This window comes from Alexandromys fortis, unplaced genomic scaffold, assembly GCF_014885135.2.
Source record: "Alexandromys fortis isolate MF-2015 unplaced genomic scaffold, M_Fortis_MF-2015_v1.1 scaffold_16, whole genome shotgun sequence".
NCBI classification, from domain to species: domain Eukaryota; kingdom Metazoa; phylum Chordata; class Mammalia; order Rodentia; family Cricetidae; genus Alexandromys; species Alexandromys fortis.
The window spans coordinates 9836411-9854415 of record NW_026067893.1 but is presented as its reverse complement, the minus strand read 5'-3'; the positions used below and the strand labels follow the sequence as shown (position 1 = coordinate 9854415).

Below are 18005 nucleotides of genomic sequence, written 5' to 3'. Positions count from 1 at the left end.
TATATATATATATATAACCAAATATATCAAAATAATATACTCAATTTGTATGTTACTTAAATGTAGAATTAAAGAAGCAGAGGTCACAAATTTCACTGTGAGTAAGGAAGGAGCACATGGGATGGGTTTGAGGGAGAAAGGGGGAATGATGTAATTACAATCTCAAAAATAATGACAATTATAAGAAAAAATACAGTTTTGATTAAACATGCATGGCAACACAATCGTAACTTCTTCATCTTCCTCTCCTGTCACACTCCAAATCTTCTGGATTTGCTTTTCCCACTCCCATTCCTTGTCCTGCTTTTTTGCTTTACTAGAAAGACTGTGTGTAACTGTATTTCTTATGAATGAGTAGTTTTTTCTGTTTCTTTGTTCAAGACAAGGTTTCTCTGTGTAACAGCCCTGGCTGTCCTGGAAGTTGTTTTGTAGACCAAGCTGGCCTTGAACTCACTGAGATCCACCTGCCTCTGCCTCCCAAGTGCTGGCATTAAAGATGTGTGCCATCACCGACTGACATGAGTGAGTATTCTTAACTTCCACCAGATACAACTGAACGAAATGTGCATATGTGGCCATGTATACAGGCAACTCACGTATGTTGAAGATTGAGGGCCACTGGCTTCTTGGAAGAGAAGGCTGAAAGCCAACCCTGTGCACTTTGGTGTTGATTTCATTGCTTTCATTTTAAAATCCTGTTATCTTCAGTCGAATGCTGGCTGAACTTAAATATGCAGAAAATGTGGCTGCAGACAGGATGATAGCCCCTAATTTAATAACTGAGGTCATGTATTTAACATACTTAATCTTAAAAAACATCTACCTCATTCCAAGATGACAAGTTTGCCTTCGCACAGTTCTAAGGACATAGAACACATTTTTCTTCAATTCTCCACCCACATAGTCATACATTTCAGACAAACATCATTTGTCAAAGAGTAGTCAGTGCTCATAATGATATCCTCACTGTGTTACCAAGATACAAAGTCTCAACTGTCAAAGACGTTATACTAATTTATACCTTAGTGCTATATTTGATCAGTATATTTAACGAGCCTGTTGCTTTTGGAAAGAAAAGCAATGATGTCAGGCTGAGAGAGGCAAAAGCACATACTTTTTTCACTTGATTAAGTCTTTATATTTAATTATTCTGGGGAAACCATTCACACAATTTGAGAAAGTATTATCCTAACAATGCCAATAAAGAAGAGTTAAATCCAAAGAGAACCATGGATGTAAAGGAGTGAAAACCAATTTGCAGTAAATGGAAAGAAACTGGAGAATGTGTCAGGGAAAGAGAGACGGCAACAGCAGACAGGAAGCCAAAAGTAGAAAAAAATAACAATACTTGCAACTAAAACTTGAGAATGTGAACAAGGATAGGTAAACAAAGCCACGATTTTGTCGGAATATCACCTGTCCTACAAAGCAGAGGACAGACAGGAGTCAGCCTTACCTCTTCTAACTGTACCATGAGCGTGACATTGTGTCCTTGTTCTGCTGTCAGTTTTCCGTCTGCAGTGACGATTCGGAGCCCTCGAGGGGCCTTCCCTGGGCACTTCTGTGGTTTGGCAGTATACTGCTCTCTCACGCCATCCGTGCAGTTATTGGAGACCACTTTTCTATACCTATGTGTAGAAATTCACAAGTCATACATCAGGTCATGTAATTACTATTGAAATTCGAAACTAGACCTATAGCGTAGCATGAGGACCAATAACCTCCTAACTGCCGACCTTTCATGTTGCCAGCAATATTTGAGATGATTCATATAAAGTACCTTTTACTGTTTGAATGTATAATGTCCTCCATAGGCTCATTTGTGAGAACATATGGTACCCAGCTGGTGACCCTGCTTTGGGAGGTGGAAGGACTTTTATGCAGAGGGCCTAGATGGCAAACTATCATTGAGATGAGTCTTAAAATGCATTGATCCCTTGGTTTCTTGATCAGTTAAGATGCAAACAAGCTGCATTGCAAGTTCCCATTGTCATTTATTCCCTGGCATGAGGGACTGAATCTCTCAATCTGTGAACGAAAACAATACTCTCCTACCTTAAATTGGTTTTGTTACATATTTTGCCACAAAGACAAAGAAAGTAATGGACGTGACATCCAGCAACAGGAAAAAGACAAATCAAGAAATACTAACTCTAATTAGCATTTCCATTGAGTTTTAAAAACTATGTCTTTATTTTGTGTATGTGTATGTACATAAGTGTATGTATGTTTACCCACAAGCAAGCAGACTCCTAGGGAGGCCAGAAGAGGGCACTGTGTCTCCTGGAACTGCAGTCAGAGCTCTTTGTGATCCAGCTCTCTTGCCTGCTATACACTTCTTTTAGACATCTACTCAACAGATGAATCTTTCCTTCATTGGGAGCTGTGAGATATGCATAGAGGTGAAAGATTTGATCTCTTGGATCACTGTTAATAATCAGTTGAAAATACATAGAGATAATTTAGATGATAATTCAAAGATCACATAATTGTGGATTAGAAAAAGCACCGAGTTTGTCCTCTTTTGCCCCTTGTATACACATACTAGAACACCCAGTGAAACATCTATGATGGCAGAGAGTATTAAAATCTGGAACTGGTATGCTTTTTTCCTATAAATGAAGATTAATTTACAAATTAAGCATAACAAGCTAAAACAAAACCTAATGGCAAAGTAAATGCCTAAAATAAAGACTGTCATAAAATTTGTGTGAATTTGGGTTTTATATTGCACTCATACCATTGATGATGGTGTAAAAAGATGCTATTTTTATAAGAAGAGCTGAAATTAAGGGTGTGATACAGACATGGAGAAGCATGCAGAGCTGGGTAAGTGTTCATTCCAGAATGTAACACATTCATCCCTGTGATTTTCCATCCAGACTGTAGTTGACCCTGGGCAGCTAAGTGTGTGGAACATAAAGCTATGGGTTGGAGAAGCTAGGGATAAATGTGCATACTGTAAGACTATGTGCAAGTCAGAGAAAGCATAGATTATTAGCGGTATGTGATTCAGACTGAAGCTAAGGGCACAGTAGCAGCAAAAGACAAGAAAAGATGGCAAGATTTGGTAATATGTGCTCATTCTTTCATGAATGTCAATTCTGATTAAGCCTGGAAGCCTTATTCTGAAGATAATTAAACATCTGCAGACTGAGTAAACCTATATACTATTGCCTTCATTCCTTGTTTAACCTCACCAGAAACAATGGGTCACTTTACAAACTTATCTTTTGCAATTCATTTTATTTGTGGTAAATTAAGTCTATGATTTTAGGACAGCAATTTTAAGAATTCTGGGGTTCTATATCACCCACTGCAGTGTGTATAGTGAGTACTTTAAGCATGTATGTACCTGATTTCCCAAACTTCCCCCTTTAGGGTTAATGCAGAGTTCAAGTTAGAAGCTGTTTAACCCAGTTTCCCACTGTTTTAGACCAAAGATTAGATAATAAATCTTGAGACTGACCTAGACAACTAGTAAAAGAATGAACAAACTTGGCTCCCCTTTAAAGTCTGTTCATTACATCACTGGTGATGGACTGGATTTGCCTGCAGGTGCTTTTCTAATCCATTGATATCTAGACTGACTACTTAAAACTAGAACTGAGAAACTAATAAGATGTTTTTTGTTAAAGATCTTATACACTATGAATTAAGACTAAGTAGATAATTAATACTTAATTTACCTTGTAGTATAGGTACAAGATCAAATGAATTAAGGCAAAAAGATTAAATTAGTAAGTGTTGATGAACTATTACTAACTATTTAAAAATATTATGACTTCACCCTCCCACTTCCAACCTGTAGGGCATCCAACAAGCCTCAGGATATGTTGAAATATAAGCCACTACTTAATGCTCTCTGTTAGCATTCTGCCTCCTTTCTGCCTCTCTGAACTCTTTATCCCAAGCAAACTCATTTGACTCCAGCCAAATCTTACTCACTAATCCCTTAGGAAACATTGGTTCGTTCCTCCATGCTCTATGTGCTACCCAGAGCTCACCCATCCTTTACAGGGCAGCTTACCTCTTACGCTCTCAAAAACAAAATTTCTAGACGAGAATGGGAAAATAGCAACAACAAAAACACAAATTCACATTTCCAGAATTATTCCTGTGCTCTGATTATGATACAGGATCTCTGCATGATTTCCTTCATCTATTTTCACATGTCTTTATTGAGGAAGCCACCACTGTCCTTCCCAGTATGTAGATAGAAAGTTGGGACTTAGAAGAGTTAACTAACATTCTCAATATCACACAACCAGGATCCTGGACCATCGGTCACATGAGCATCCTTTTTCTGTTCTACTCCATTTCAGTGTCTCTTTAAATGGAGTGAGATTGCCCTTCTGACCACCTAAGTCTTAATTGATTATTTACATGCTAAAATCCTAACCTCATTGTATCTCAAATAAATGCAAGGCTAGGCAACAGGGCGTGGATTCTGGCATGACTGTTTCAGCTTTAATGTTGAAAATGCCTGCAGGACAATGGCTCAGATACGCCCTCTAATGATAAAGGTTTGTGGACTCTATCCTCTCCTAATTATCCAACACCTCAGGGTTTTAAGATCTAGACCAACACGAGAACCCCAAACTCTTCCATTAGCATTATGATCACTGTCCACTGGGGTGGTGTATTGTCATGTCTGAGGATTTTGAATATCGGTCAAGTTTAGGTATTTATGAATAAACATCAGAAGAGGGGGAGAGAGAGAGAGAGAGAGAGAGAGAGAGAGAGAGAGAGAGAGAGAGAGAGAGAGAGAGAGAGAGAGAGAGAGAATGAATCATGGCAGGTGAGAAAGATTGAAGAAAACGGTATAAAGAAACTCTAGTGTAGGTGTTGGAAACCGCTAGCATTTTGGTACCAGCAAAGATGTGAAGACATTGATTAGCAAGGCCGTCTGGTATAATTATGGCCTTTCAGAGTGTATAACTGCATCAAAGCTGCCTGCATGTTTCTGCAGTATAGCTCTGCGCAAATGGAAGGTGGTTGGGATCCTTAATTACTTAGAATCTAAACACACCTGTGGCTCTGCCTTGGCAAGCAGCTAGAGAAACCTGGGCTCTTTATCATCCATCACTGCCATCATCAGAGAGAGCGCTCTGCCTTTGTTTGCTGCTGTTCTGACCAATCATCACTTGGGCTTTCCCAAATCCTGTAGCTACAGGACTCTGCTTAAATCCAAAGCACGACTCCAACCCCCTGGGAATCTGCCACTAAGAGGACTATTGGCAATTTTTCTTTTTAATGCTCATTAAAATCCATTCTGAAACCATTTTATATCTCGGATGAAAATGGCATCACATTAGCCCGACCAGACCTGTCCCTGAAATTTAGAAGAAAATTGTGCAGAAATACAGAGTTAATTTACTCAAGTCAGCACACACCTGCCTTTCGCATCACAGAATGGTTCTATTTTCATCTCAGCAGCTGTCCCTGGGTCTGAGTTACATAAATGAATAATGCATTTAATATGTTATTAAATGGGACTGCTACCTCCATAATAACAAGGCAACTTATGATTATGTTGGACCTGAGGTCTGAATATTACAGGGATGCATTTAGTTGGTAAAGCATTCTTCAATCTGCCACAAAGAAAAGTGCTTTGTAATGGCAAGGGAGTCTTTTTACAATTACTGAAAAGGAAACATTCTGTAAATGCGCCTTTGATATTACCTGTGGCTCATCAGTAGACAGTATCTTATTACTCCAACAGCCCCCGTTCCAGCTATTCTCTTCCTTCCCACCTTATATGCCTTCCTAACCTTCTACTTTGTACTCATACTTTCTTTGATTTTACTTTCTATGCTGCCTGACAGTCTTTAAAAAAAAAAAACCTTATATTTTCTTTGTGAAACTAAACTGGAAAGAAACAGTAAAAGCAGCTATATTCCATGATGTTTCAATTTAGTATTTGTCCTCTGAGTTTGTGGTGATGTTATTGAACTGTGGACGACTACAGGCATTCATTGTAGAATATGATGACATTATTGCCTAATCTTGGCATATCTTAATTCAGTATGTACTTCTTTTTAAAATCTATTTTTAATTGATAGAAAAACTTTATATTTAAGGACTGTAATATTATGCTTTAATCTGTGTAGACACGATAGAAAGATAATCAAGGTAATAGCTTTGTCCATTATTTCAGCAGCATAACTAATCTTCTGTTGCAGGAATGTCAAAACAGAGGACCTGCTTTTTAATGTTTATATCCATTGACAAATGCTACTCTCACCTTTAATCAGGGAAGGCCCCCTTTTTCCACACTGAACTCAAGTGACTGTGAGGCAGACTCGTGGGTGACTAGGTGCTAGGAATAAGTGGCAGATGAGTGCTTGACCCTACACTAGACCTTTGTGATATTCCTGTAAGTATCAGAGAACACTGTAGAAGAGGGAATAATGTAAGAGCTAGAAGAAAGACAGGACTTCAAAATGTATTTTCACATAAAATGCATCCACCTAAATCACTAACTCACATTAGCTTCCAGTGCCTGAACTGTGTCTGTACAAAAACTGGGCACATCAACACTTGGGTATGACTGGAGGAGAGACACTGAAGGTCCTAGCTCTCGCCACTGAGCTAATAACAACTAATAGATTCAGGAAAAGAGTTGGTCATGGTTTTCCAATGAAAACCTACTGATGGTCCAATAGACTCTATTGGATAGTTTCAGTCCAGTGGCCATTCAGATAGATGATCGTGGTTAAACTAAATGGGTCACAAATAAATCTCAAAAGTCATGAATTTGAGAAGGGGAATTGTCTGAATCCACGGATGTATATTCATTCTACATTGACCAAAAGTCAGAGAATTCAAGCCTATTCTTGCTCCTTCAAGGTTATGGCAGGGGATTTGACCCAGGGTGCGGTTACCTACAGGATGGTTGGCCTAGGGTGTAATGGCAGCAAAATCATTTAAAAAATGTCTATTCAAGATGTTCATATTCCAAAAACATAAGTAAGTAAAGTTGAGGTTCAAAATAAAGGTCCATAATCTGACCTCTCCTTGGTTTTCCTAGTTTGGGTCTTTCTATGACACAGAGTACTTCCTATGCTAGGCCGTACAAATGCTACTTGATTTCTTTACCTATGTTACTTGTTCTGAGAAGGATGCTTTTTCTTCCTGTCATTATGTGACTCATCCTTTAAACTTCAGCTTTGATGTCATGCTTTTCTATGAATGTCTATTCACTCACAGTATTTATCCCATGTAAGGATCAAGGTAGAACTATAGCGCTAGGTCTTCTTGTCCTCTGGGTGGGCTATCACTGAACAGTGATGGCTACAGTGCCACACACAGTGAGAAAACAAAACAGTTTCGATTACTGGGTTGTGTTTGTGCCTTTGCTTGCAGGGAAAAGAGCAACCATTAGGTGTCAGGACTGAAGGCTGTGATGAGTAGAGGCTATGGCAAAGGCTTGAAATATTCACAGACTTCAGGGGGTAAGTATGCAATGAGCAACAGGTACAAGTTCATATCTACAAATAAAAGGATATATAGAATCACAGATCATTGGCATCAGGGAGTGGCAGCTACAGTAGCTTGACTTAGTAACCAGGACTGAAGCTGCTTATTTCATTCCCACATTCAGGGAGAATTAAGGAAGACAGTGTGGTGGGGACACAGGCTGCCTCTTTCTTTGTGAGTATGGAATGTACCTGGCTCCCAGGATGGCAGATCTTTTTGGAAGCTGTTGTCAGTATGCATATGGAACCAAGGATGGGCATTTGTGCTTTAAATAGTATGTAATGTGACAAATGTTCATTAGGCGTGGAAATGTCCCTACAAGTTAACAATGATCATACATAGCAGCCAAAGCATCTTTATTCAGAAAGAATGGACTTCCATGACTGACTATGCAGGTTTTTATGTTCATGTTTTTGTTTGTTTGTTTGTTTTATCAATGTAACAACTCCCAGGACTTTTCCTTTAAACCAAGTATTCAGACACAGGAACTGACAGCTTGATATGAGTCATTGCCAGGTTCAGGTGGACAGTTAGTTTTACTTGTATTAAATGGTATAAAAAGCACAACTCAATTTGAAAAGTAAATAAAACACAGCTGAATTCTAGAGACAGTTTTGATAAAATAGTTTATATGGACACACTTAACTAAATGATTTCCTGAAACAGCCTTGAGTGGGACTCTCTGAATCCACCATCTGAGTCAATTGTACAACTAAATCTGATAATGTTTTCCTTCCTCTTGAGCACACACAGACCAAATTTTACTTTTGAATCATCTCAACCAGTTATTGAACTGCCAGTGATGAAGACATCTCAAAATACCTACTACAGTACATTTTTTCCCTAACAGGGAAAGGAGGGACAGATTATGGAGTTGCCTAAGGTCGCACAATGAAGAGCTAGCAGTGCCAGAGTGTCATAACACCTGTGAGGGAATCTGTAATTTCAGTGTGATGGGGGTGGGTAGGAGCAGTCATCTGAAAGAGTAGGTCTCCACGACGGGAACATGCCCATTATCTATTTCCCATTAAAAGATAAAACACCTCATCTAAGAGACAACTTCATAGCAGGTAACAATTATTTTGTATCCACTGTGAGACAACAGGAGTCTTGGCTAGAAAACAGGAACACTGTCTCCTGCAGGGATTAGTCTGTAAATAATGCAAGTGATTTCCTATCTGTGGACTTTCAACATATGTATTGCTTTTAAGGCTAATTACTCTCCTTGATGCACACTGGTGAATCTTATAGAGTGTAGATCAGGCAGCACATCAGGATCCCCACAGGTCACCAGGAACAGTCCGTTGGGAAGAACCTGAATTCCCCCACAATGAGACTATAAATAGAAATCACATGGGAATAGCAGATTACCCAAGGTCTGTGTCTACGGCTGGTGAAGAGAGGATTATATTTATAACTGTCGTATTTTTAAAACATCTCAGTATATAGTAATGCTATGGAAGTTATTCTTTTACTTGAATGTATATGTGATATTTTATTTATGGACCTACTAAATGTTTTTGCATAGATACTCCACTTAAGTTATTTTTAAGTGAATTTCTTGAGTAAAGATCCTTATCATGTATTAAGCAACTAACCATGAACAACAGTGTCTGAATATTACTCCATGAGGGATTCACATCTCCTATAAAGAAATTCCACAGACAGAGATTTCTATATGCATTCTTTTGAACACAGCTAGGAATATCCCCAACTGAATAACAAGAATAAATCTGTCTCTTAAGAAAACTGCCTAGTCTTCTTAGAATAAACTGACTCCGTCTCCACTGTAACATGAAATAAGCAATGTCCTAGTTAATTTAGCAACTTAAATTTTCAATATGCTTCTTGTTTCCAGAAAGTATAAACACCACATATAACCAAATGAGCTTGTGCATTAACAACTTGAGATATATAGAAACATTACTGGAGAGAAACAAAAAGGCCAGGGGAGGTTTTAGAGCTATCCGATTATTTACATGCTATAAAATAAACCAGTGAATGTGGTTTTCATATTGGAAACATTACTGGAGAGAAACCAAAAGGGCAGGGGAGGTTTTAGGGCTATTTGATTATTTACAAGCTATAAAATAAACCATGAATGCAGTTTTCATATTGTTTGAGGAAAGAAGAAACTTTCTCAATTATCAAGCAAGGTAGTCATCAGTCTGGAAGGTGTAGAGGGATAGATACAGCTTCTGGTTTTCTGTGTGTGGTATATCACATCCTCATCAGGAGAATTTATTATAGTGTGTGGCACAACACTTCCTAGTCATATGGCTTTATTGGTCTTTGGAGATCCCATTTTCTGGTTTACAGATAAGAAATGTTGATTAAATATGTCTTTGACATAAACCCTACAGGGGCCACTAAGGATCATGCAGGCCTAGATTAAACATTCACAAAAGGTTTTTCTCTCTCTTTTAATCCCTCACCTCAGAAAAATGAATAACTGATAGCAATAGGTGTGATCTGTATTTCACAAAGTAATGGCTGTGTCTTGGTGTTTAGGCGACATGTTTTCTATACACTACCACATTTAATTGCAAGCTAAATATAAAAAGGAAATTCCCATAGGTTAAGAAACCGAGGCACAAAAAAACAAACTGTAGGCTAAAGATCAGCAGCAGAGGCCGGGCGATGGTGGCGCACACCTTTAATCCCAGCACTCGGGAGGCAGAGGCAGGCGGATCTCTGTGAGTTCAAGACCAGCCTGGTCTACAAGAGCTAGTTCCAGGACAGGCTCCAAAGCCACAGAGAAACCCTGTCTCGAAAAAAAAAAAAAAACAACAACAACAACAAAGATCAGCAGCAGATAGCAAGACACCCCTCTTTTGAACTAAATACAACTTATTCATACATATTTAACACTTAGTGCATCTAAGGCAGAAAACCTGTTTCAGCCTCATTACTTGAATTCTGGCTCTGATGATGTGAAAAAGTTGTAAGGAAAAATGAAGAAAGGTAGAGGGAGCCAACAGTGGGAAACACAGCAGAGAGTTGCACTGTGTGCGGACGTTAGAAATCCTGACATCTCTGGAGCAAGCCACAAAGAAGGAAGACTCCTAGGTGCAGTGCAGCTTTCCCTTGTTTACTTCCCATTACAGTTGTCTCCTCTAGATCCTGTCTATCAGCTGCAAGAGAAAAAGTGTAAATCCATTTATGTCTACAGGCAAGTTGTAAAAAAGTTCATACCTCCTCAAAATAACATTTTTATTGGGCATAATAATATCCTATGCTGAAACGTTCCATCTTGGTGAGGTGGGTGTACCTGGGAACAGTGCTATACACACAGTGTAATGAGCTTTTTCTAAAAGCAGACTAACTATACAGAAAACCACTTACAAATAAATAAATAAGAAGCACAGAGTTCACTTCATGCTTCTGAACGTGCTCTCGGAAGTGGCGTGCTCATAGATTTGCTCGTTAGCCTTAGCTGTGATTCACCTTTAACTAGAAGACCTCACTCCACTCACGTTCTGACTATATGTCTGCACTCTATGCTCTACAACCAGATAGAGAGTAGGTTATCAAGGAAGCAGCAGGTAGGCCAGTATGCTCTGTCAGGCTACTCTTAGAGTCTTGAGTCTTCTGCCTTTCATCCTGCAGTTATAAGCTACACACTGACTGGGGCCAACAACAGGGGTTAAAGGTGGCATTGGAGAGAGTGTCAGCTTGGTTACTTAATTCTAAAACTCTTCTAAACAACAGTGTAAATAGAAAATGACTCCTGTGGATCTTGCCACCAGGGTCAGTATTATTGTTTATTTAGTCTGAAATGACCTTTTTCAACTGCTCAACTGGGAAGAAAACTGTAATTCCCTCTCATTGCAGTTTGGCTTTGCAAAATCCACTGGCATCAGATTTTCAAGAAGATGGTAGTTGATTACCGTGAATCTCTAGTCTGTGGGATTCCTGGGCAGCATGTGAGCAGGACCTACTTTTTTCATCTTAGTGAGAGAAACATTGGCAGTGCCTGATATTGGAACCTAATAGGAACCAGTTTACTAAATGTAATTTGCTCTGCAAGCTAGGAGAAATACTTTCAATTAACAAAAGAAACCCTAATTATCTTGGAATGGTTTTTAACAACAAGGGTAAAGACTGTTAATTGTAACTTTGTTTTTAATAGGAGGAAAAAACAAACAAACAAACAAAAAAAACCAAAAAAATAGCCCAACAATCCATGTTAAAAAAAACAACAGATAATTACATAATAAATTAGTATTTAGAATAATGGAATAAAAAAGCACCCCAATCTGTTCAGACTTAGAACGATACTTAAGATATATTTTTGAATGAAAAAGGAAAATTAAAGAACAACGTAGCTAGAAGCAAATAGTATAAAAAAAACCTTCCAACTTGATTTTATGGATTTTTCTTGAAGTAATTAATTGTTGGAAAAAATGCCAAGAAGTGTGTAGAAACCTACATACCATACAGGTCACAGTTGTATGAGAAATAGGGCCAGGATTGAGGTGATGAAGTAAGTTGGACTTTTAAATATAGGAATCATATTTGTATTTTTTTCTAAAATTAAATATGTAAATCAAAAGCTTAAATGTCTGGGCTGGAAAGACAGCGTGGTATATAAGCATGAGGAAGTACCAGAATTCAGAATCCCAGTGCACATGGGAAAAGCTAAGCATGACGGCACGTAGCTGCCACCCCAGAAGTGGTAGTGTGGAGGCAGACAAATCTCTGAAGCTCATTGGCCAACTAGTATAGCTGGATTGGTGAGTTCTAGATTCAGTCAGAGAACCTGTCTCAAAAAAATTTCAGCAAGAAGCAATTGAGGAAGACACGTGAGTTTAACCCCTGGCCCCCAAACACACATATATGTCAATCACTTGCACATACACACATACATGTCACACAAATACACAGACACATGCATGTGAAATGTTTAATTGCAGTAATATAGTGACAAGAAACAACATTCTATCAAGAAATGCATTGTGTTGGGGAAAACAAATCCGATCTTTGATCAGAAGGAACTATGTTGTGTAACACTTACTCATCGGCAGAAGAGCTTGGCCCCTGAAGGCCATTACCACCAAAACTCACCCCGTGCTGTTGAGGTAGCTCTGTCCCACGCTGCAGTCTTTTGACAGTGAGGATGGGTTGAACCAAAAAGCTGGCAGGCATTGCCCATTACTATGTCTCTCATAGCCATAGTCACTGTTAGGGAAATACCCAAGATAAAACTTTTAGCCAGAGGCAAACTTAATCAAAACTATTTCATATTAGACCACACCAACTTCTAATCAGTCAATAAAATGAGCATTTCTTGAACCAATTTCTTCAAAAATTAAACATTTTTCTAGTCATTCTCTATTACCCAGGAAGAAATCTCATAGAACCAATATTCCCACTTAAATGCCTTTAAGATATAGGAATGGGTTAGTTCTCAGGTAATTAGGAACCTGGCAGTGTCAGATGCTTGAGTCTTAGTGAAAACATCATCATAGAGGTTAACACAACCACATGTGGCACAGTCCTCATTACCAGTGATGTCTTTGGGATGTTCTTCCAAAACATCTGGTTGTAACAAGTAGAGCACAGCCAGGTTTCCCTGTGTGCGAGCCATATGCTTCAGAGTTCCAGCCAAAAAGAGAATGCCCTTCAGGAATATCTCAAGCACTTCCCCAAGGAAAAGTTTTGTCCTCAGCAGTCAGCAGTGCCAGTGATACTAACTGCCTTAAATCTTGCCTCTGCACTGAAAATGCTCAAAAGAATTTTCTCTCAGTCTCGATTCATTCTTGCTTCCAGGGGACTCTGATTTTCTTGGCTTCTGGAAGATGAAACTGGGCACCGAAAAGGACAACAAATTGTACCTCCACATGCACAGACAAATCCCAGGCAGCAACGGGCAAGCATTAGTATGAATTGGCCCATCTTTGTAATAGAGGTGAGTTATTGGCATGGGGCGTGCATGGCGGGAGCAATGGGCTCAGCCTCAGGGGCCTGTCATCAGGCAGCTGGAGCTGAGCATTCTGTACATACCCTCTGGATTAGGGCCTGGTTCAACACAGCATGAATAGGGAGGCTACAGAAGAGCCACTTCCAGAACACCCAGGGCTCACTCCAGGGAAATAGCTTACAAAAGCGGGAGCATGACAAGGAGCATCCAATGACAGTACCTTTCATTATGCTACTGTGAAAGAAGATCGTAGAACACCCAGCTACTAACAGAAACCCAACAAGGGCATGGTGAGCCTTCCAAAATATTTTCAGATACCACACAGTCACAAAAATTCCATTCGCGCAGGAAACCTTGCAATAGTACTACTCAAGACTCCTTTTCTACTCCTTAAAATACTGTTCAGTTTGAGGGACTATTAACAGACTCCAGCCACCACTGAATTCAGGAGTCTGAACGAGACAGACATGGGGGTTGGCGAGGAGAGAAACCTCGTTAATTTCCTTACCTTGTGCTATTTTTGCCTTGATCAAAAACAAAATAATGGTTTATTTGGAAATAAAATTCAAAGTAGACAACGTTTTCATGAAAAAAGTAGAATATTTGGGGTATCTTACCTCACTTCCCCCCCACCTCTGTCTCTCTGTCTCTCTCTCTGTCTCTCTCTCTGTCTCTCTCTCTCTCTCTCTCTCTCTCTCTCTCTCTCTCTCTCTCTCTCTCTCTCTCTCTCTCTCTTGTGTTTTGTTTTTCCTAACAGGCTTTCTCTGTATAGCCCTGGCTATCCTGGAACTAGCTCTGTAGACCAGACTGGCCATGAGCTCATAAAGATCCACCTGCCTCTGCCTACCGAGTGCTGGGATTAGAGGAGTACACCACCACTGCCCTGCCTAGATTTTCCATTAGAAGAAAATTTTGCTCTTTTTGGAGAATGACTAGTTCACAGCACCACAGCTCAGCCAATAAAGTGCCATGTTAATTTCCTTTGCAAATTCTCCTTCAATATAAGAGACCATCAAGAACTGGTCAGCCTTCAGAATGAGGGATGCGATGGATGACTTAGAATCTCAAGGTAGGTATTCCTGTGGATAACTTTCTGGGTGACAGTTCCAAGAGCAGGGCAAGGATAAAGAACTGTTGTTGTTGCAGTTATATAGCACTGACAGACGTCCTGGCTGGGGAAGCCCATCTAGAACTCCTGTGAGTTCTACTGTTGATGAAGCCCTGATGCCCTTCAACTAAATGCGAACAGCTGCAATGCTGTTTCTTGGTTTGCCTTGTTCACCAACAAGAGAAAGAAAAGATGGGTTATTGGTTTAACAACTGGCAGACATTCTCATCTCTACTAATCCAGAGAGCATCTTTAGTGGTCTGCCATTAGAGAAGCCGAACTTTTCTGTGATGGGAGATGCATGTTTAGACTGCATCTCACATGAATGACTCACATTTTAATGACTATACATACGAGCTGTTATAGGTGCACAGCTAAAAACAAAATAAGAATGAATAATTTATATATGGTTCAAGTGTTGAGTGTTTAACATTTATATAAACATATATTAATTTCTTCCTTTAGTATATATTCTGAGATAAATAAGAAAAATGTAAGAGGGAAAGAGCAACAGAAAATGTGATTGCTAAGTTATTCATCTTCATCAATCATTTCTCAATTTCACCTGGAGATCAAACACCGACCAAAATTAAGTCAAGAGCATTGCTAGCTCTTCAATATAGATTTCTGCTTAGCTAATGTCTGGGCAGAAATCTACTGCTTTCTTTAGTTGATATCTCTCAGAGTCTCGCTGCTTCTCGAGTTTAAATTTATCTCTATAAACTCTCAGATCACAAGGTCAAATTGAGTCCACTCTTGCAGTGAGTTTATAAATGTCACACTCTTAAGCTCTCACAAGCTGTGGGTAGTTGACCACCACAGATTGAAAACTTTCAGGAACAGAGAGTTTATGCCTTTTGAAGTTATTATGCCTACCACAGATGCTAGATTCTAGGAAGATTTTATGTAGCACATAAGTGTATTTGCTCCCTGAGAACTTCAATTACTATTTCCCATGTTGTTATCTATCTACCTAAAGTAGCTCAATATAGATCTGTCCCCTCTCTTTTTTTTCTGAGAATACACCATCAATATGAAGATAATTGCCAATCATCTTGTAAGACCTCTTAAAATCCAAAGAAGAAACTGCTGTTTTTTTGAAAGATACAATCACATAGCTAATAAAAAGCATGATGCTGCCAAGAGAGAATTGTATAAAGACATGAAGTCTGCCACTTAGCTCTAAGTGGATTATCACTTTTTCAAATCTAAGCTTTTATTGAAGGCTTCATGGATGTCATATTACTGAACAGCTCTGTGAAATAGCTATGGAAGCTCACCAGTCAAAATCTGCCTCTGTACAAACACAAGGCTCAGACTCCATTGCTCCTGCATATTTTCCCTGCATACACTTCCGCTCAGATTTTCGCTTCTTATATATCCTTTTGGCTCCCATGATGCATGCTTCACCCTGCAAGGAAACAAATATGGCACAAAATCGAGCACACAGTTAGACTCCTCTTATTACATAACAATGTGGTTTGGGGAGATATTCACAAACTTTAATATAAATAAGATATTTAGGAATCCAATTTGTGCAATTGGTATTTTTCTCCTGAAGCCTATTATGAAGTATGAACACAAAGGCAGTTCCAATAATCAATGCATATTTTTCTAATGATAGCCTCAACTCCTTATATATTCAGTAAACCTTTTTGGGCAATTGTTAGGCTTAGTGCAATGAAGGGCACAACAGAATATAATGTTGCCTATAACTAATAAATTGACTGCTAACCTGCAATGATTAATTTTAGTTTAGTATAAGAAAAGATTTATAGAGTTGGTCATTTATGAGCACATGAAAGAACATTACTAAGAAACATAATATCAATTCTATCTCAATTGCTATGTTTTTCTGTATAACTTTATAATACTAATTTTATGATCATCTACCAGAGAAGCAAGAAAGCCAAGTTCATTCTCTTTTCCAATAAATAAAAGCTGTAATTGTTACAATGTGTAGGCACCCCAAAATGAAACACAGCAGCAATATGAGTGAAAATTTCTTTGGTTTGACTCTGAAAAGGGGAAGTGTTCCTTGCTAATGCTGCACACACCATCAAATATAGCACCTTTGTGTTCTGAAAAATCAGAGCAGGATTTTTAAATCTATTTTCCCCTGTCTATACAGAGGAAACTTACTTTAACTGGTTCCATTTCATATCATGAGTAAATACTTCACTCTGTCAGAGTATAGCAGGTAAATGTTTCACTTCCTGAATATAGGTATGACTTCTTAGTGGGTACTTCCACATATCCCTTAAATTGCCTGCAAGACTGACGTCTATATTGGGAAATTAAAAAGAGAAGACCTCATCCACGGATTTTGATGAGATGTATAACTAAGAGAGATGATGTAGGACAGTCAGTTTTCTATTAGCAATTTCACATTCTTATGCCATAAGAATCTTGGAGGAAGCAAGAGGCACTCTAGACTCCTAAGTAATCACAGTAATGTAAAGGGACTTCCTTGGCATCACTCACCCATCATTCTTTGATGATTTTATGCCTTAGCTGTGTCTGCATTGTTCATTGAAACTGAAAAACCAACCCTCACTCTGCATCTTTCATGCAGCCCTATGCTATGCTCAGACAAATTATGTTTGCATCTCAGTCTGAGTTCATATTTCATTTTGAGGTATAAATCTAAGCTAAGCATATTTTAATTTTTATTCCATTGTATCTTATCATAAATAAAACAGAAACAACTTCACAACAGGATATAAATGTTGAGGTAGATTATGCTGTGAGACATAAAACGTAGAAGAATGAAATGGACAACATGGACTTGAGAACTCCAATTCTTAAGCCATAAGGAGTGGTTGTTTTCCATATATCCTCTGCCTACTTCCCGCAGGACATGTTCATCTCTCTAACTCCTACCTGACTGTGCAACTGCCAAGGTCTGTAGTCTTCTTCAGCACAGCGTCTATCAAAAATGGACTTATAATCCACTTTGACAAGCTGCCATTCAGAGCGGTGGCTGAAATGTCCAAACACTCTGCAGGGTTTACAGTGATAGATAAGAGTCACAATCATGAAAACAACAACAGTTTAACAACAGCTTGCATTAATTTGTCTGCTGTGAAGATGACACACTGTGAGCCACATTACACGGATCACATCCCCTCACTGTTGAGAACATTTATGAAGACGATCTTATCACTGACTGCACTTTGCAGACAGATAAATTGAGGCTCAAAGATTTTTTTGTCAACACATAATTAACATTCATATCACTAGCAACTGGGAAAGCCAGATTCCAAAATAGTTGATTCAAAGACACAAGAATGGCTTAGAAAAACAACTGAAGAAACACCGACAAATGCTATATTCTAGGTGGTCCAATATATAATTCTAGATGGTTTTGTTACTATATCTAGTCCATAGCTTCCATATTCTTTACCTTTTCGTAAGGTCCTACAGAAAGTGGACAAAAGGACCAAGTAATCACAATTCCTCTTACTTTATAAACCATGCTCTCCTGCAGGG

General features: G+C 38.8%; 1 protein-coding gene across 5 annotated transcripts in view; it reads right to left on the bottom strand.

The window, feature by feature from the left end:
- Nucleotides 1-18005, bottom strand: part of Sorcs1 (sortilin related VPS10 domain containing receptor 1) — a 486223-nt gene that overhangs the window by 62849 nt on the left and 405369 nt on the right. For all 5 annotated transcript variants that reach the window (XM_050145543.1, XM_050145559.1, XM_050145567.1 and 2 more), the window contains exons 15-18: nucleotides 17397-17514; nucleotides 15794-15924; nucleotides 12550-12663; nucleotides 1457-1628 (exon numbers count right to left, since the gene is read on the bottom strand). In XM_050145543.1, coding sequence (XP_050001500.1) covers nucleotides 1457-1628; nucleotides 12550-12663; nucleotides 15794-15924; nucleotides 17397-17514 — 535 coding nt within the window. The remainder of the gene's footprint in view (nucleotides 1-1456; nucleotides 1629-12549; nucleotides 12664-15793; nucleotides 15925-17396; nucleotides 17515-18005) is intronic.